General features: G+C 43.7%; 1 protein-coding gene across 1 annotated transcript; it reads right to left on the bottom strand.

Moving 5' to 3' along the window:
- Positions 1–1,819: 1,819 nt before the first annotated feature.
- LOC309550887 (putative nuclease HARBI1) lies at positions 1,820–18,236 on the bottom strand. The gene is made up of 4 exons (XM_082251269.1): positions 17,289–18,236; positions 14,536–14,904; positions 4,091–4,189; positions 1,820–2,066 (listed from the first exon to the last, which is right to left on the bottom strand). Coding segments are annotated over exons 1-3 (1,164 nt in total). The 5' UTR covers positions 18,082–18,236; the 3' UTR covers positions 1,820–2,066; positions 4,091–4,187.
- Between the last annotated feature and the right edge of the window lie 249 nt (positions 18,237–18,485).

Here is an 18,485-nt window from a genome sequence, read left to right on the forward strand (position 1 = left end):
CTGGCTCCTAACTTTTTTAGCTGGCTCATAGATTTCAGGCAAATTTGTCAAGCCCTGACTCAAGACATTCTTCCCCGTCTGAAGGGACTTTGCTTTGATGCATTTTGCAAACATAGGCTTAGTCACCCCCATGTCTAAGCCCACAATGTAAAATGAAACGCATTAGAGATGGCATCACACTGGGCAGGGGAAAAAAAAAAAAAAAAGTTTGAGTGACCTTGCTTGCTCTTTTACCCCCTTGCCTGGTGTCAATGTTTACTGGGATATAAAAAAAAGATAAAAATAAAATAACAGTTTTAAGGTACTCTGTACAGTAGGGAGAGGATGGATCCCAAAAGGTCAAGCACCCATGGTGGCATCATGTTGGGCAGGCCAGAATTAGTCTGAGTGACCTGACTTGCTTTTTCGCTCCCTTGCCTGGTGTTAATAAAGTTTACTGTGATTTGGAAAAAAAAACGGCTTGAACTTAGCATGTACTGCAGGGAGGAGGTGGATCCCAGAAGGCCAGGCAACTGCGGTAGCATCACATTGGGCAGGCCAGAATAAGTCTTGAGTTTGCGTTGAGATGCGTTTGTAGTGGCATCACGTTATGGCAGGGAAAAAGAAGTCTGAGTGACCTTGCTTGCTTGCCTGGTGTCGATAAAGCTTATTGCGATTTTGAAAAAAAAAAAACACAACATCTTGAACTTACCATGTGCTAGCGGAAGGTCACCATTTCTTACTGCACCATTGAGCTAAATGGGAATCTGCTAACCTTGTTGCCCACAACATGGCCTATGTTTAAACCCATACTGTAGATGAAATGCGTTTGCAGTGGCGTCACGTTGGGCAGGAAAAAAAACGGAATTTTTGTAAAATCTTACCTGAAAAATTCCTTTCTCTGAGTCCTCCGACAGTCGCCACCGCCTCTAAGTCATCACTGTTGGGTACTGACTTCCTAGCTACTCCTGCGGAGCGGAAGTCAATACCCAACAGTGATGACTTAGAGGCGGCGTCGACTGTTGGAGGACGTAAGAGAAAAGGTCTGAGTGACCCTGCTTGCTCTTTTGATAGCTTGGTGTCAAAGCTTAGTGCGATTTAGAAAAAAAACGGCTTGAACTTAGCATGTACTGCTGGGAGGTCAGTTGCTCCACTGAGGTCCCCATTTGGTGCTGCACTATTGAGTTCAATGGGAATCTGCGAACCTAGGATTAAGGTGTCATACATTTAAAATGCACCTCAAACAAAAGGAAGACAATGCCCACATACACAAGCCCCAAGGCCGATTGGTGATCGGGCCAGCTCTCTGTACTTTAGTCGCTCACTCACACTCAAGTGTCTATGCACATCTATTCAGCTCTTCTCTACATAAAAGGCAGATTTCAAAATAATAAGTGCTAATGTTTTACTGAGTTCATGTCACCAGCCCCTACAATGGCCTTGGTACAGTCCCGCCTAGGACCGATGAGGGGCTTCCTAATGGATTAGTCCATGTACGTGGGGTACAGAAGTCATGATACCAGAGGGATATCTAGTTAAAGTAAGTTTAGGAGGCGACACGTATCCCTCTGGTAATAGATCTAGGACTCTGCATTTATATCACTCCGAGGACAGGGTCAGTCCATTTCCAGAATTCCAGGCGTATTCCTGCACTAGCCCATTCCCAGTAATGTAGGAATGTCCTGAAAGGGATCTCTCAGGATCAGCAAAATAATCCAGAGGACAACCTCAGAACCAGTCCACAGGGGCCTTCATGGATCTATGAGGAATTTACATCTGTAACTGGATAATCAGTTTACGTAACACTGCAGGGAATTCCCCAAAGCCGGTCTACCATCCGCACCACAGAGGGTTCCTTGGATCAGTTCATTTATAATTATGTAGTGTTGTCAATGGATCAGTCCATTTTCTGGACAATAGGGTAGTCCGGGCGGGGATCATCCAATGCCGAACTGATGTGGCAATACCGGTCCGTCTTCAACAGTAAAGGGGTGAGACTGGTTCAGTCCTTTCAAACATTCCAGGATGGACGGTCCACAGAATTAAACAAGACAAGGTGGTGCAGAACTCCGTCCGGGCACTAACACCTGAACAAAGACACAAAGAGGAGGGCATCAGAATATAATACAATACAAGCTGTAGGCGGAATCTACAAGCCAGCTGGAATGATTATGGTCAATAGAACTTTGGGGGTCCAGTCATACTTAAGTCATCCATTGTGATGAGTTACCATACACTGCCTCAAGGCAGCCTATTCATTATGAGTGGACTGTCCACACACCACAGCAGAAAAAAAAAAAAAAAAAAAACACACGATAATTTTAGCAAATCAGAGCACCACAATGCATGGTATGTTTTTATTTTAGTATGTGCATTGTGGTACGTCAGACTTCATGCCCCATCATTGGTATCAGTCGGAGGAATGGTGCCCCATCATTGGTATCAGTGGGAGGGAATGGTGCCCCATCATTGTTATCAGTGGGAGGGAATGGTGCCCCATCATGGGTGTCAGTGAAAGGAATGGTGCCCCATCATTCGTGTCAGTGGGAGGAATAAAGCCTCATAATTGGTGTGTGTGGGGGGGGGGGGGAATAGTGTTCCATCATTAGAGGGAATAGTGCCCCATCATTGGTGCCAGTGGAAGGAATGGAGCCCCATCATTGGTGCCAGTGGAAGGAATGGAGCCCAAGGAAAGAATGGTGCTCCATCATTGGAGTCAGTGGAAACAATAGTGTCCCATCATTGGTGTCAGTGGGAGGAATAAAAACCCATAATAGGTGTCAGTGTGGGGGGCGGGGGGAAATAGTGTCCCATCATTAGAAGGAATATTGCCCCATAATTGGGAGTCAGTGGAAGGAATAGTGTCCCATCATTGGTGTCAGTGGAAGCAATAGTGTCCCATCATTGGTGTCAGTGGAAGCAATAGTGTCCCCTCATTGGTGTCAGTGGGAGGAATAAAAACCCATAATAGGTGTCAGTGTGGGGGGCGGGGGAGGGGGGGAGAATAGTGTCCCATCATTAGAAGGAATATTGCCCCATAATTGGAAGTCAGTGGAAGGAATAGTGCCCCATCATTGGTGTCAGGGAGGAATGGTGCCCCATCATTGGCGTCAGGGAGGAATGGTGCCCCATCATTGGCGTCAGTGGGAGGAATAGTGTCCCATCATTGGCGTCAGTGGGAGGAATAGTGTCCCATCATTGGCATCAGTGGGAGGAATAGTGTCCCATCATTGGCATCAGTGGGAGGAATAGTGCCCCATCATTGGCATCAGTGGAAGGAATAGTGCCCCATCATTGGCATCAGTGGAAGGAATAGTGCCCCATCATTGGCATCAGTGGAAGGAATAGTGCCCCATCATTGGTATCAGTGGGAGGAATAGTGCCCCATCATTGGTGTCAGTGGGAGGAATAGTGTCCCATCATTGGTGTCAGTGGGAGGAATAGTGCCCCATCATTGGTGTCAGTGGGAGGAATAGTGCCCCATCATTGGTGTCAGTGGGAGGAATAGTGCCCCATCATTGGTGTCAGTGGGAGGAATAGTGCCCCATCATTGGTGTCAGTGGGAGGAATAGTGCCCCATCATTGGTGTCAGTGGGAGGAATAGTGCCCCATCATTGGTGTCAGTGGGAGGAATAGTGCCCCATCATTGGTGTCAGTGAGGAGATGGTGCCCCAAGAGCCAGATAAAGACAAGCAAAGTGCTGCATCTGGTCCTAGGCTGCATTTTGGAGACCACTGCTCTATGGGGGTGATTTCCTAAAGCACTGAAGTCCATAAAGACTGATAAATGGGTGATCCTCTAAACACTCAATCAAATTACAGAGAAATGGAAGCACCTCTGTTGGCACCCCCCTGCCCGACATCTCTCTAACTAAAAACCAAAGATGCCAGCTGAATAGTGACCGCATTCAACCAGATGCAGCTGCTGTTTGGGTATTCCGATACCTGTGGTTTCTGGCTCTCTGAAGACAACAGAAGGCAGGAGAAAATTGTCCATCCGTACCGTTTAGCATGGATGGGCGAAATCCATAGATTTCTTTTGTTTAGCCTATGGCAGGTTACCCCACCAATTATCTTCAAACACAATATTGATAAAGTCACAAAACCGTTACCTCCCATGTCTTCCATCCTCACATGAACTCAAATATTATCTACAGAAAATCTTCAAAATAAAAATTTCAAGCAGACCGTCTTCAAATTCTGGAGAGTTTCTGGGGAACCAAAAAAAAAAAAAAAAAAAAAAAAAAAAAAAGGAAGAAATGGTTAGAAAAAAAAAAAAAAATCATCATCCCCATAAAGAGGAAATCATCATGTAGAGAACTTCAACTATGTACAGCTGCAAGAAAAAGTATGTGAACCCTTTGGAATGTAATGGATTTCTGCACAAATTGGTCATAAAATGTGATCTGATCATCATCTAAGTCACAACAATAGACAATCACAGTCTGCTTAACCACTTTACCACCGGAGGATTTTCCTGCTTTTATGTCCAGGACACTTTTTGCGATTCGGCACTGTGCGACTTTAACTGACAATTGCGCGGTCGTCCAACGCCGTACCCAAATGAAATTGACGTCCTTTTTTTCCCACAAACAGAGCTTTCTTTTGGTGGTATTTGATCACCTGTGCGATTTTCATTTTTTGCGATATTAATTAAAAAAAGTGACAATTTTGAAAAAACTATTTTTCTACTTTGACAGTTAAAAAATATCCAATATATTCAATTTTTGTCATATATTTAGGCCAAATTTATTTAGCTACATGTCTTTGACAAAAAAATTCTCAATGAGCGTATTTTTAACGGCTTTATGACCGGAAGATTTACCCCATTCCTGACCAGGCCATATTTTGCGATTCGGCACTGCGTTACTTTAACAGACAATTGCGCGGTCGTGCAACGCTGTACCCAAATTAAATTTATGTCCTTTTACCCCTGCTCCCTTCCCCCCCTCTTTTTCTCCCCTTTCCTGCCTTCACTCTGCCTCCTTTCTATTCTCTTACACACTCTCCTAACATTAGGTACCACCACGTATGCTAGGTCTGCAGAGGTTTACCTTACCATGATCTACCACTTACCTGTAACACATACTTTGCAACTTCCCGATCTGTTCGGGTATATTGTCTGACTCAGGGTCCCACAGTAATCCCCCTCCACGGTGGGGTTCGTATCTGATATCCTCAACTCATACCTAGTAGATTTTCCTGTACCTATGTTTCTGTGCCAGTTTTGTTTGTATTACATTTGGCAGTGGACTATGTACAGTGGAAGTTCTGTATATATTTGGTTGTTATTATTATTCTCTGCCTGATTCAATAAAATATTTGAAAAAAAAAAAAAAAAAAAAAAAAAAAAAAAAAAAAGTCCTTTTTTCCCCCCACAAATAGAGCTTTATTTTTGTGGTATTTGATCACCTGTGCGATTTTTACTTTTTGCGCAATAAACAAAAAAAGCAACAATTTTGAAAAAAAAAAAAAAAAAAAAAAATATATTTTTCACATTTTTTTTTTTTTTTTATATGAAATCCCCCCCCCCCCCCAAAAAAAAAAAAATCATTATTTTTTATCATTTTAGGCCAATTTGTTTTCTGCTACATTTTTTTTTTACCAAAAACACACCAAAAATGACTTTCCCTTTGTTAGTAAACGCAATAACTTTTGAGCAAACCAATCAAAATACGCTTTTTGCGATTTTTTTTACCAAACATATGTAGCATAAAACAAATTGGCCGAAAATGTTAAAAAAAAATTTAGATTTTTACATTTTTTTTGGGGGAATTTCATGTAAAAAAAATGTGAAAAATATTGTTATTTTTGCAAAATTGACGCTCTTTTTTGTTTATAGCGCGTGATCAAAATAAAAAAATAAATAAATAAAATTGCACAGGTGATCAAATACCACCAAAAGAAAGCGGTTTGTGGGAAAAAAAAAAAAAAAAAAGAAGGACGTCAAATTAGTTTTAGGTACAAGTCTAAACGTTAAAGTCACACAGTGCCGAATCGCAAAATAGGCCCTGGTCAGGAAGGGGGTAAAATCTTCCGGGGCTTAAGTGGTTAAGCAGACTGTGATTGTCTGATAGGGTAGTTGGCGCTGCCAAATAATGAAAAATGTACAAAGGTGTGTCTCACAAATCTAGGTACATATGGGTGATCAATATATAATATCAATACTAAGTGATGGTCCTTACAATATACCCAATGGTACTGATATTAAGCCACAGCAGGTGTTATAGATTTCAATAAATTAACCAACCATTCATCAATTAGTAGCACTAATACATACTTAATGGAATTCAATAAAAAAGTAAACCAGTATAAATAAATAAAACTGTGAGCAGTGTTTCAAAGCTAAAAATAAAGTGACTCTTGTAATAATTGGTGTAAACACTAGGTGGCAGTGTTGGTTTAAAATTAATAAGTGTGGATATCCAAGTAAAACAGATAATGGGTAATACAAGGTGCCAGGTGCTGTAATTATATCAGAAGTAAATAACAATATCTAAAAGTAAAGAAGTCTCCAAATTCAGTGCAATAATGGATATCCAAGTGAAATTAAATATATAAAAAACATCAAAATGAATTAATTAAAAAATACATATAATGTGCCAGGTGAAATATAAAAAAGTATCAGAGCTCTAAAAAATATATTTAAAGAGATCCCAAAAATAAATAAGTAAATATCTGGTGAATAAATAAATATAAATATTGAAGAGGAGTGGACCAACATTCCACAATCACCAACCTGATCAACTATGCCAAGGAGATGTGTTGCACCGCGTGAGGCAAATGGTGGTCACACCAGATACTGACTGGTTTTCGGATCCCCTCCATTACAGTAAAACTGCACATTTTATGGTGGCCTTTTATTGTGGCCAGCCTAAAGCCCCGTACACACGATCAGATTATCGAAAGTCTGCTACTAAGCGTTTTCTATCCATATAATCCCGGACATCACCCTTATTACTCTGGAGCGCTGCCTATCACCCCTATTATACATCGCTTACCCTAACACCTTACCATTTGAGGGAGGAAGTGCAACTGGTCCCAGGAGGAGAGGAGAGGCTCACCGCGGTTTACCGGGGAATACCCCAAATATCCAAGGCTGGTTACCCCTGTAGGGGTGCCGCTCTCTGGTGAGTGCGGGCTACATAGGAAGGGGGGCACGGAATTCCCTCACCCAGCACCCACATCCTGACCCACACCGGGAAGCACCCCCTCCATCCATGCAATTTCTTTTGGCACTTTTTATCACTATATTGCACGTTGTTGGACTATTATATTGAACATATTTTTTGTGGACTTTTTTTCACTTATATTACGGACTATCTAATTTCTTATTTATATTTATTTATTCACCAGATATTTACTTATATATTTTTATATTTCACCTGGCACATTATATGTATTTTTTAATTAATTAATTCATTTTGATGTTTTTTATATATTTAATTTCACTTGGATATCCATTATTGCACTGAATTTGGAGACTTCTTTACTTTTAGATATTGTTATTTACTTCTGATATAATAATTACAGCACCTGGCACCTTGTATTACCCATTATCTGTTTTACTTGGATATCCACACTTATTAATTTTAAACCAACACTGCCACCTAGTGTTTACACCAATTATTACAAGAGTCACTTTATTTTTAGCTTTGAAACACTGCTCACAGTTTTATTTATTTATACTGGTTTACTTTTTTATTGAATTCCATTAAGTATGTATTAGTGCTACTAATTGATTAATGGTTGGTTAATTTATTGAAATCTATAACACCTACTGTGGCTTAATATCAGTAGCATTGGGTATATTGTAAGGACCATCACTTATAGTATTGATATTATATATTGATCACCCATATGTACCTAGATTTGTGAGACACACCTTTGTACATTTTTCATTATTTGACAGCGCCAACTACCCCATCATATTTTCCATACCCTGATATAGTTTTACTATATTTTTGGGGTAGGCTGCAGCCAATCATATAAGGAGATCCATTTGCGCGGAATTTTTTCTTTATTAGACTGTGATTGTCGTTGTGACTTAGATGATGATCAGATCACATTTTATGACCAATTTGTGCAGAAATCCATATCATTCCAAAGGGTTCACATACTTTTTCTTGCAGCTGTACATTATATGGGGGGGGGGGGATTATTATCAGACCAACCCCCCCATATGACCGGTCCTCTTCCAGGAGACATTAGGCATTAGATCTTTAATCCCCCATCTGGAATCTGATTAAAGCTCAAGTTTAATCTGCTTATATATATATATATATATATATATACATACATACATACATACATACATACATACACACACACATACATACATACACACACTACCGTGATCAACTGGCCATCATCCCAAAATATATAGCAAAAAAACCAGACATGAAAGAAAAAGTGTGACTTTAAATGGGCCAAATGTAAAAGGGATGTCTACAAATAGAGCACACAATTGTTCGTATAAAAGACTAATTTATTAAATCCTATTTTAAATGAACAATACATAATAAAAACTTGATCAAGAACTCCAACTGGGAGTAATCATACAAAATACCACATTGCTGATATTGGGCATAATAGAAATGCAGTCTAACGGCCCCTGGTACGTTGACACGTTTCACAACAGGGCTTCCTCAGGGCACAAGAGACCAAGGAGACCAGCATTCCAATGGGGTCACAGGTATGGCAAAAAAATGCATCCCTGGGCAGGCGTCGGGGTCACTAAGTAGTAAAGGTACATGAATCAGGTGAATAACCCGTGTATATCGCTGATACAGAGCGTTATGTTGTTAGGATATTCTTCACGATATTAGAGAGTGATGTAAATATCACAGCGCCTATTGGGACAGTATAGTATCCTCTCCAGCTTAGCAGATGTAAAAATTCTTATTTGAAAGTATAGTTGGGTATTCTAGATCTAATCAGGAGCATAGGGTTCCAGGGAGATGTAGCCCAAAATGGGACAGATGTTTAGTGTGTAGTTCCCCGGTATTCGGGTACCAGTACCCAACAGTGCAATATAGTAGGAACTCCTCTTATTAGATGTTGCCTCAGGAGAGCCTGCTTGATGCCCTGAGGAAGCCCTGTTGCTGCCCTCATACCCTGAGGAAGCCCTGTTGCGAAACGCGTCAGCATACCAAGGACCGTTGGACTGCATTTCTATTATGCCCAATATCACCAAAGTGGTATTTTGTATGATTACTCCCTATTGGAGTTCTTGATCAAGTTTTATTATCCACTTAAGCCCCGGAGGATTTGGCTGCTAAAAGACCAGGGTTTTCTTTGCGATTTTTTACTGCGTGACTTTAACGGACAATTGAGCGGTCGTGCGACGCTGTACCTAAACGAATTTGACGTCCTTTTTTTCCCACAAACAGAGCTTTCTTTTGGTGGTATTTGATCACCTGTGCGATTTTTTGATCATGCGCTATAAACAAAAAAAGAGTGACAATTTTGCAAAAATAACAATATTTTTCAAATTTTTTTATATGAAATTCCCCAAAAAAAAAAAATGTAAAAATCAACATTTAACATTTTCGGCCAATTTGTTTTATGCTACATATGTTTGGTAAAAAAAAAAAAAATTTGCAAAAAGCATATTTTGATTGGTTTGCGCAAAAGTTATCGCGTTTACTAACAAAGGGAAAGATTTGTCATTTTTTTTTTTTTTTTTTTTTCAACGCGTAATGGCGGCGATCTGCGATTTATTTTGCGGTACTGCGACATTGCGGCGGACAGATCGGACCCTTGACTGACAATTTTGACACTTTTGGGGTTACCAGTGACATTACTGCAGTAATCAGTGCTATATATATGCACTGTTACTGTAATAATGACACTGGCAGGGAAGGGGTTAACTGTATTGGAGAGGGAGGGGTTAAGTGTGTCCTAGGGGCGTGTTTCTAACTGTAAAGGGACATGGCTACTATTGTAAAAACAAAGATCAACGGTCCTACATAGTAGAACCGTCTGATCTTCATTTTTACACAGGGAAGAATGACAGGCGGCTTGTTTACATAAGCCGTCCGCCTTTCTCCCTCCACCGGAGCGATCGTGAGTGACCGGCGGACGATCGGGTCTGCTGGTCACACGCACTGACTTGTCAGTGAACGAGCCGGGGTGGGCGCGCGCCCGCCCGCAAGTGGCTCGCAAGTCAGTGACAGGTGAGTGACGTACCCCTACGTCACTCTGCCTGGCCGGGGCTGACCGCAGCAGTATATAGTCGTGCAGCGGTCGGCAACCGGTTATGTATTGTTCATTTTAAATAGGATTTAATAAATTAGTCTTTTATACAAAGAATTGTGTGCTCAATTTGAAGACATCCCTTTTACTTTTACATTTGGCCCGTTTAAAGCCCCACTTTTCTTTCATGTATGTTTTTTACTGATCACCCCTTCAGATAAGTACGCACAGTGAACAAAATTATAAAAAACGCAACACTTGTGTTCCAGGTCCTGAAAATATCCAGAAACTTTGCACAGCCATTGAAGAGGAGTGGACCAACATTCCACAATCACCAACCTGATCAACTATGCCAAGGAGATGTGTTGCACCGCGTGAGGCAAATGGTGGTCACACCAGATACTGACTGGTTTTCGGATCCCCTCCATTACAGTAAAACTGCACATTTTATTGTGGCCAGCCTAAAGCCCCGTACACACGATCAGATTATCGAACGATCCGTCGTCCGTTTTTTGTGGCTATTGTGGCTATTATGTGGTTATTTTCATACGAATTTTCCCGTACGACAGAATTCTAGTTCAGAAGTGATGTCATGTGTTGGATTGCTTTGTATGTGTTCCTTCTCTCTGAGCATGCCCAGTCTTGCTCTTAAGATTTTTTTCCGTCGAAATCTGTACTAATGAGACGAAAATCAGATGTGTTTTGATGGACGTCAAAAATTTTATAGTCTGCACACCAGGATTTTGTCAGCCGAAAAGTCGGAGTCGGCTGTCGAATGCACCATACTAACAATCCGAAAATCAGCAGATCGGTCGTCGGACGAATTTTCCTTACAGATTTTCTTATCGTGTGTACGGGCCTTAAAGAGGTTGTAAACCGAGAAAAACTTTTTTTTTTTTCTCTACATCCTGAAAGAGAAAGACATAATGAGCTAGTATGCATTGCATACTAGCTCATTATCAAATACTTACCTTAGAACGAGCCCCCACCTTGCCGCTCTCTTACCTCTATGACGGGCGACATGTCCAGTCGCCCGTCTTCCGGGATCGCGGCATCCGGCCATCTGATTGGCCAGAGCCGCGGTGACGTCACTCCCACGCACGCGCGCGGGAGCCGACGGTCACGGCACGGGGCTCTGAAGGAACGGCACGATCGGCCGTTCCTTCAGAGCACATGCGCCAGCGACGTCACTGGCAGCATCAAATGTAAATATCTCCTAAACGGTACATGTTAGGAGATATTTACAGTACCTATAGGTACAAGTGTTAGAGGAGGGTTTACTTCCTCTTTAAGGCACACCTGTGCAATAATCATGCTGTCCAATCAGCATCTTGATATGCCACACCTGTGAGGTGGATGGATTATCTCAGCAAAGGAGAAGTGCTCACTAACACAGATTTAGACAGATTTGTGAACAATATTTGAGAGAAAGTCATTTTGTGTACATAGAAAAAGTCTTAGATCTTCAAGTTCAGCTCATGAAAAATGGGGCAAAAAAAAAAAAAAAAAGGGTCGTGTTTATAATTTTGTAAAGAAAAAAATAAAATAAAAATTTGATTATATATTATATTATATATATATATATATATAAATAAATAATATACATACACACATATATATATATAATATACACACACATATACTATATATTTATTTTTCTTCTTTAACCGTTTGCCGACCGCAGCACAACTATATACGTCGGCAGTCAGCCCCGGCCAGGCAAAGTGACGTGTGTATATATATATATATATATATATATATATATATATTTATATATATATATATATATATATATATATATATACACACGTCACTAGCCTGTCACTTGCTTGGGAGCCAATAGCGGGCGAGCGCGAGCCCAGAGGCGTGCTCCCGCCCCGGCTCGTTCCCTAGCAAGGCCGTGCGTGTGACCGGCGGACCCGATGTCCGCCGGTCACTCGCCGATCGTCGGTGCAGAGGGAGAAAGGCAGGCAGCTGATGTAAACAAGCCGCCTGTCATTCTCCCGTGTAAAAATGGAGATCAGACGGTTCTACTATACTAGTAGCCACAGCCAATCACAGTAAGAATCACCCCCCTAGGGACACACTTAACCCCTCCTTCCCCAATAAAGTTAACCCCTTCCCTGCCAGTGTCATTTTGCAGTAACAGTGCATATGTATAGCACTGACTACTGTAGTAATGTCACTGGTAACCCCAAAAGTGTCAAAAATGTCAGTCAAGGGTCCGATCTGTCCGCCGCAATCCCGAAAAAAAAAAAAAAAAAAAAAAAAAAAAAAAAAAAAAAAAAAAAAAAAAAAATCGCACAGGTGATCAAATACCACCAAAAGAAAGCTCCGCTTGTGTTTGGGTACGGCATCGCATGACCGCGCAATTGTCAGTTAAAGTCGCACAGTGCCGAATGGCAAAAAGTGGCCCAGACGTAAGACAGCAAAATCCTCCGGTGGTAAAGTGGTTAAACATCCTGTCACCAGTCTGGGTCCCTGATCTCCACATCAATCATAATGGTGCTGTACTTCACTGGTGACAGTATGTTAAAAAAAAAAACAAAAAAAAAAAAAAAACACATGCCTTCTTACTAAATACATCAAAATGTCTTCATTCCCAAAAAGGGGTCATTTGGGGGATATTTCTACTGTCCTGACATTTTAGGTCCTCAAGAAATGAGAGGTCAGGCTGTCAGTACATCAGGGTTGGTAAATTTTCTGATAAATATACCATAGACGCTATAGAACGGTCACACAAACCAATACACACTAAAGCCCCGTACACACGTACCGATCGGCCGTCTTTTGTCCAGGGCTGTCGTGTGTTAAAAACTGCAAAAGACTGCACACGAATTTTGTCAGCCAACAACAGCCGACTGCAGAAGTGATGTCATGTGATGGTTAACTTTCCGTGTCTTTTTTCTTCTCTGAGCATGCCCAGTCTTGCAAATCGGCTGTCTGTCAGCCGAAATCTGTACTAACTGGCGAACAAATCGGCCGTTCTGGTGTTGCCAACAAAAATTTGAAAGTCTGCACAACAGATTCTGTTCGGCCGAAAATGCGCTGTCGGCAGCATCATACTAACAAGCCGACAATCGCTACGTGTGTACGGGGCTTTATAGGGATTTTTTAGTTACCAGCAGAATACATTTTGACACAAATTTATGACTAAAATTTGACAAAAAGTAGAAAACTGTTTTTTTCTCTTCAAAATTTTAGGGTTTTTTTTGCTTCTACTGCAAAAAAAAAAAAAAAAAAAAAAAATAAAAGATAAAAGATCATTTGCCAGTTAAAATAGTGCAGTGACGATTACAAAACGCCCTGGTAAAAAGTGGATTTTCGGTCTTTCATTTAGTGCCGGTTCACACTGATTGGTCGCCTGACAAGTAGCTCCCAATGCTGTGCAATGGAACCGTTCTAATCAGAGCGACTCAAGCCGCTCCCGACTTAGAAAAAGGTTCCTGCACCTTTTTTTGCAAAATCAGAGCGACTTGCTTTGACTTCCATTATGTGAAGTCGTTGCAAGCCGCGCTGAAGTCGCGGTGCACGGGCGACTTCATTAGTCGCCCGAAGTCGGGGCGACTTGGAGTCGGATCAGTGTGAACCGACAGTAAGATCGCAAAAAAATAAACAAAACACACACACGCACACACACGAGGAGATCAAATACCACCCAAAGAAAGACCTATTTTTGTGAAAAAAAACAAAAAGATAAAAAGATCATTGCCTGACCGCACAATTGCCAGTTAAAGTAGTGCAGCGCTGAATAGCAAAAAATGCTCTGGTCATGGGGCGGGGGGGGGGGGGGGGGACCCTTTTGGAGTTGAAGTGGTTAAACTCAGTGACATCACTGCTTCTTTATGCAATGCAGGCATATTATGGTGGGTGAGGGGCCGGCAGGGGGCTTCCTAAAAACATGACAGCCCCCCTGCCTTAGTACTCCTCAGCCTTGACTCAAGCAGTGGGTTGGCTCTTGGGAGGAGTTATGCAAATATCAACATGCCTCGATGAGTGGATGTCAAGTCTGGAGAAGTAGGGGTTCCTAGGTAGGCGGACCACTCCAGGTAATGCCCACAGGTGATGCTGAGCCTCAATGTTTGAATTAACCTGAAAGCCAATGAATGAAAGGGGCAAGCCAATGAAAGGGGCAGGCCAATGAAAGGGGCAGGCCAATGAAAGGGGCAGGCCAATGACACTTGGTCATGGGTGTCCTCCATCCAAGAAATGAGGTGGGCTCTGACTTGCTGCAGCTTCTAATGAGCAACGTGAGAAGCTTAATCCCATCAACTCTTAAAATGAGACCATGGCCTTATGGAAGCTTATACAAGGACTGTAAAAAGACTAGAACTCTCCTTTAACCAGGAATAGGACTTACAGGAGAAGTATTGTTCGATCACCCTGGCACGAACATCCTGAGCGTTTCCTTTCGGCGGTGGTTGAAGCTCCGGCATTGGCTTCCCCTTGCGGTTGGAGGGCTCCTCTGCCTTGAGCGGAATGTTGTGAAGGATGGAGATGTTGTGTAGGATGCAGCAGGCCACGATGATGTCGGACACTTTGGTGGGGTCGTACTGCAGGCCACCCCCCGACTTGTCCAAACATTTGAACCGGCTTTTCAGTATCTTGAAGGTTTCATCTATGATAGCGCGAGTCCTGTCGTTAGCCTCATTGTAGGCAGTCTCTGCTGGAGTGATGGGTTCTGGGACCGGCGTCAACAACCATGGGCGGCATGCGTACACAGGACCACCTGGAAACACAAGACACACTGGAGGCTATACGAATCAGTGGTGAGATTTCCCTGCAGTAGTAGTAGTGTCTTTGCTCCTCCCACAATGCCTTCTGCAGTAGTTTTTACACCCCTCCCACAATGGCAAAATTCCCTGCAGTAGTTTGTCTCTCTGCCCCTCCCACAATGGTGCGATTTCCTTCAGTAGTTGTGTCTTTGCCTATCCCACAATGGTGAATTTCCTGCAGTGGTGTATCTGCCCCTCCCACAATGGTGAGATTCCATGCAGTAATGTTTCTGCCCCTCCCACAATGGTGATATTCCCTGCAGTAGTGTTTCTGCCCCTCCCACAAGGGTGAGATTTCCTGCAGTAGTGTTTCTGCCCCTCCCACAATGGTGATATTCCCTGCAGTAGTGTTTCTGCCCCTCCCACAAGGGTGAGATTTCCTGCAGTAGTGTTTCTGCCCCTCCCACAATGGTGAGATTCCCTGCAGTAGTGTTTCTGCCCCTCCCATAATGGTGAGATTCCCTGCAGTAGTGTTTCTGCCCATCCCATAATGGTGAGATTCCCTGCAGTAGTGTTTCTGCCCCTCCCACAATGGTAAGATTCCCTGCAGTAGTGTTTCTGCCCATCCCATAATGGTGAGATTCCCTGCAGTAGTGTTTCTGCCCCTCCCACAGTGGTGAGATTCCCTGCAGTAGCGTTTCTGCCCCTCCCACAATGGTGAGATTCCCTGCAGTAGTGTTTCTGCCCCTCCCACAAGGGTGAGGTTTCCTGCAGTAGTGTTTCTGCCCCTCCCACAATGGCGAGATTCCCTGCAGTAGTGTTTCTGCCCCTCCCACAATAGTGAACTTCCTGCAGTAGTGTCTCTACCCCTCCCACAATGGTTAGATTCCCTGCAGGATTTTTGTGCTTTTCCCCTCCCACAATGGTGAATTTCCTGCAGTAGCGTCTCTGCCCCTCTCACAATGGGGAGATTCCCTGCAGTAGTTTGTTTTTGCCCCTCCCACAATGGTGAATTTCGGGCAGTAGTGTCTCTGCCCCTCCCACAATGGTGACATTTCCTGCAGTAGGTTGAATATCTGCCCCTCCCACAATGGTGACATTTCCTCTCAGTGGTGCATGTCTCCTCCCCTCCCACGATAAGAAATTTCCTGCAGTAGTTTGTCACTGTCCCTCCAACAATGATGAGATTCTCATTATGCGGGATCTATTTGGGGAGGGCGGCACAATCATTTAGCCACAGCACCTCCAACAGATTCTAAAACAAGCTCATGGCTGCCCTCTTCAGGCTCTGCTCTTATATGTAGAAGTGATAAGGGAGGCTGTAAAGCCGCCTGATCATTTCTATGGGATGCAAAAGTTGGCCTCAGATTAGGATCCTCGATTTTGCTATGGCTTCACTTAAAACATGTTTGTTTCAGGTAAATTGGCAAACATTGAGGCCAGAGAAAGTCTGGCAGCTGATGGCCACCTTTGGATAGGATAGACTCCACCTTTATACCAACAATAATTGTGAGGGTTGGTCGTAATAAAATGAATGGTGTAGGCCAGGGGTCCCCAAACTACGGCCAGCATGTGGCCCACCAAGGTCCTGAACCCGGCCCGCCGGCCGGGATGCATCATTCATGTTTTTTTTTTTATCCATGAATCACCCAATTAGAGCCAGAGGCTCTAATAGGCTTCAGAAAAGGGTGGACCCAGGGCGCAGAGCACTGCGCCCTAGCCCAACCCATTTGTGTGACAATAGCGAATTAAAATTCGCCATTGTCACACGGATCCTCCTCCTGGCCAATCAGGAAGCGGGTCCGAGACCCGCTTCCTGATTGGCCGAAAGGCGAGCTCATGCCATTGGCCGAGGCGGGAGGACTCGAGGAGAAGCCGGGGGACTGAGGAGAACCTGCCGCTGCAGGTAAGTGCACTGACTGGTCTCTGCATTGAAGGGGGCATGGCACGATGGTCTCTGCATTGAAAAGGGGGGCACGCGGCTCACTCTGCATTGAAAAGGGGGGCACGCTGTGCTCACTCTGCATTGAAAAGGGGGGCACGCTGTGCTCACTCTGCACTGAAAAGGGGGGCACGCTGTGCTCACTCTGCACTGAAAAGGGGGGCACGCCGCTCACTCTGCATTGATGGGGGCACGCTATACCTTGATTACTAAAAGGCCCCTTTCACACTTTTGTGACCTCAAAAAGTCACGCAATTTTTTACAGCGTTTTTTGCCACAAAGCAATGCCTATTACATTTTTCTGTTTGCGCCCCCCCAAAAATTTTGAGCACCAGCCGCCACTATATAAATAAAACCATATTTCTTTCAAACTATAGTCCGGCCCACAACAGTGTCTGAGGGACCGTGAACTGGCCCCCTGTTTAAAAAGTTTGAGGACCCCTGGTGTAGACTTACCCAACAACCAGCCACCGCTCAGCCGGCCGTTCTCGAACCCCTCGTACACCGAGGACTGTCTCAGGATAGAGGAATTCTGGGAACTCCCAGGAAAGGCAGAAAACAGACTGAGAATTTTGCAGTTGCTGTCGACAATCATCTGCACATTGACCGAATGGTAGCCCTCCTTATTCCTATAGATTTCCTCTCTCTCGTGCGGTGCCGATACCGCAATGGGCATACAATCCAGAACTCCCATAACGTGCGGGACACCGGCCACTTCATAGAAGTCGCTTTTCAGTTTCTGCCACCCGGCCTTGTCTTTGGGAAAGCTGATGAAGGTGTGCACATGTTTCTTCAAGGCCTGGATAACCGGCACCAGGAACCGAGAGAAGGTGGACTGCGAGACGCCACCGATGGCCGAGGCTTTGGTTTGAAATGATCCGGAAGAAAAGAAGTGTAGACAGTTCAACAGTTTCACGATCCCGGGGATGGCGTGGCTCCTCTGGGTCAGCGGGTCAATGTCGGACCTTATTAACTCGTATAAGTCTATAATGGTACTTTTGGTGAGTCTAAACCTTTCAAAGACCTCCTCATCGGTCAGTCCTTCCATCCCTGTGCGCTCCCTAAATATTCTTGGTCGCCTGATTCCCAGCACCTGAGGCTTGGGTGCCGGGGGCCGCTTTGGCTTAGGCCGAGGTTTTTCTACAGGTGGCGGCCTAAGGTTCTTCTTCGGCTTTGGTTGGGGTTTGTCATGCTTTTCATTCTCCTGGACTTGGAGCAAGTACAGCATGACCGGCCCAAAGGCCTCCATGGTATCCCCTGGAGAGGTTCTACAAGATGGTAGACGTCGTCTTACTATCTCCACTCCATTGTCGAGGCAGTAAGGAGGCTCACAGGCTGACGCAGGTCACACGACTCATCAGGGCTGAATACCATGCCAGAGATCCCTGCCAAAGTACTCTGGAGACAACAGCTCACCAAGAGGTTACCCCCTCCAGTCCTAGAGGTCCTTAGGAAGTCCTGTGGACAAAAGATAACAGTCAGGAAATAAGCAAGTGAGGTCCTTGAATTCTTAAAGGGGTCTACACAATTCTGATGAGTCAATGTATAATATACACTCAATGGCCAACAGTATGGGGACACCTCTCCAAATGATGGCGTTAAGGGGTCTCTAGTGAAGGGTACTCTTAATGCCACAACATACCAAGACATTAT

Source organism: Pelophylax lessonae (assembly GCF_965119305.1).
Source record: "Pelophylax lessonae genome assembly, chromosome: 3".
NCBI classification, from domain to species: Eukaryota; Metazoa; Chordata; class Amphibia; order Anura; family Ranidae; genus Pelophylax; species Pelophylax lessonae.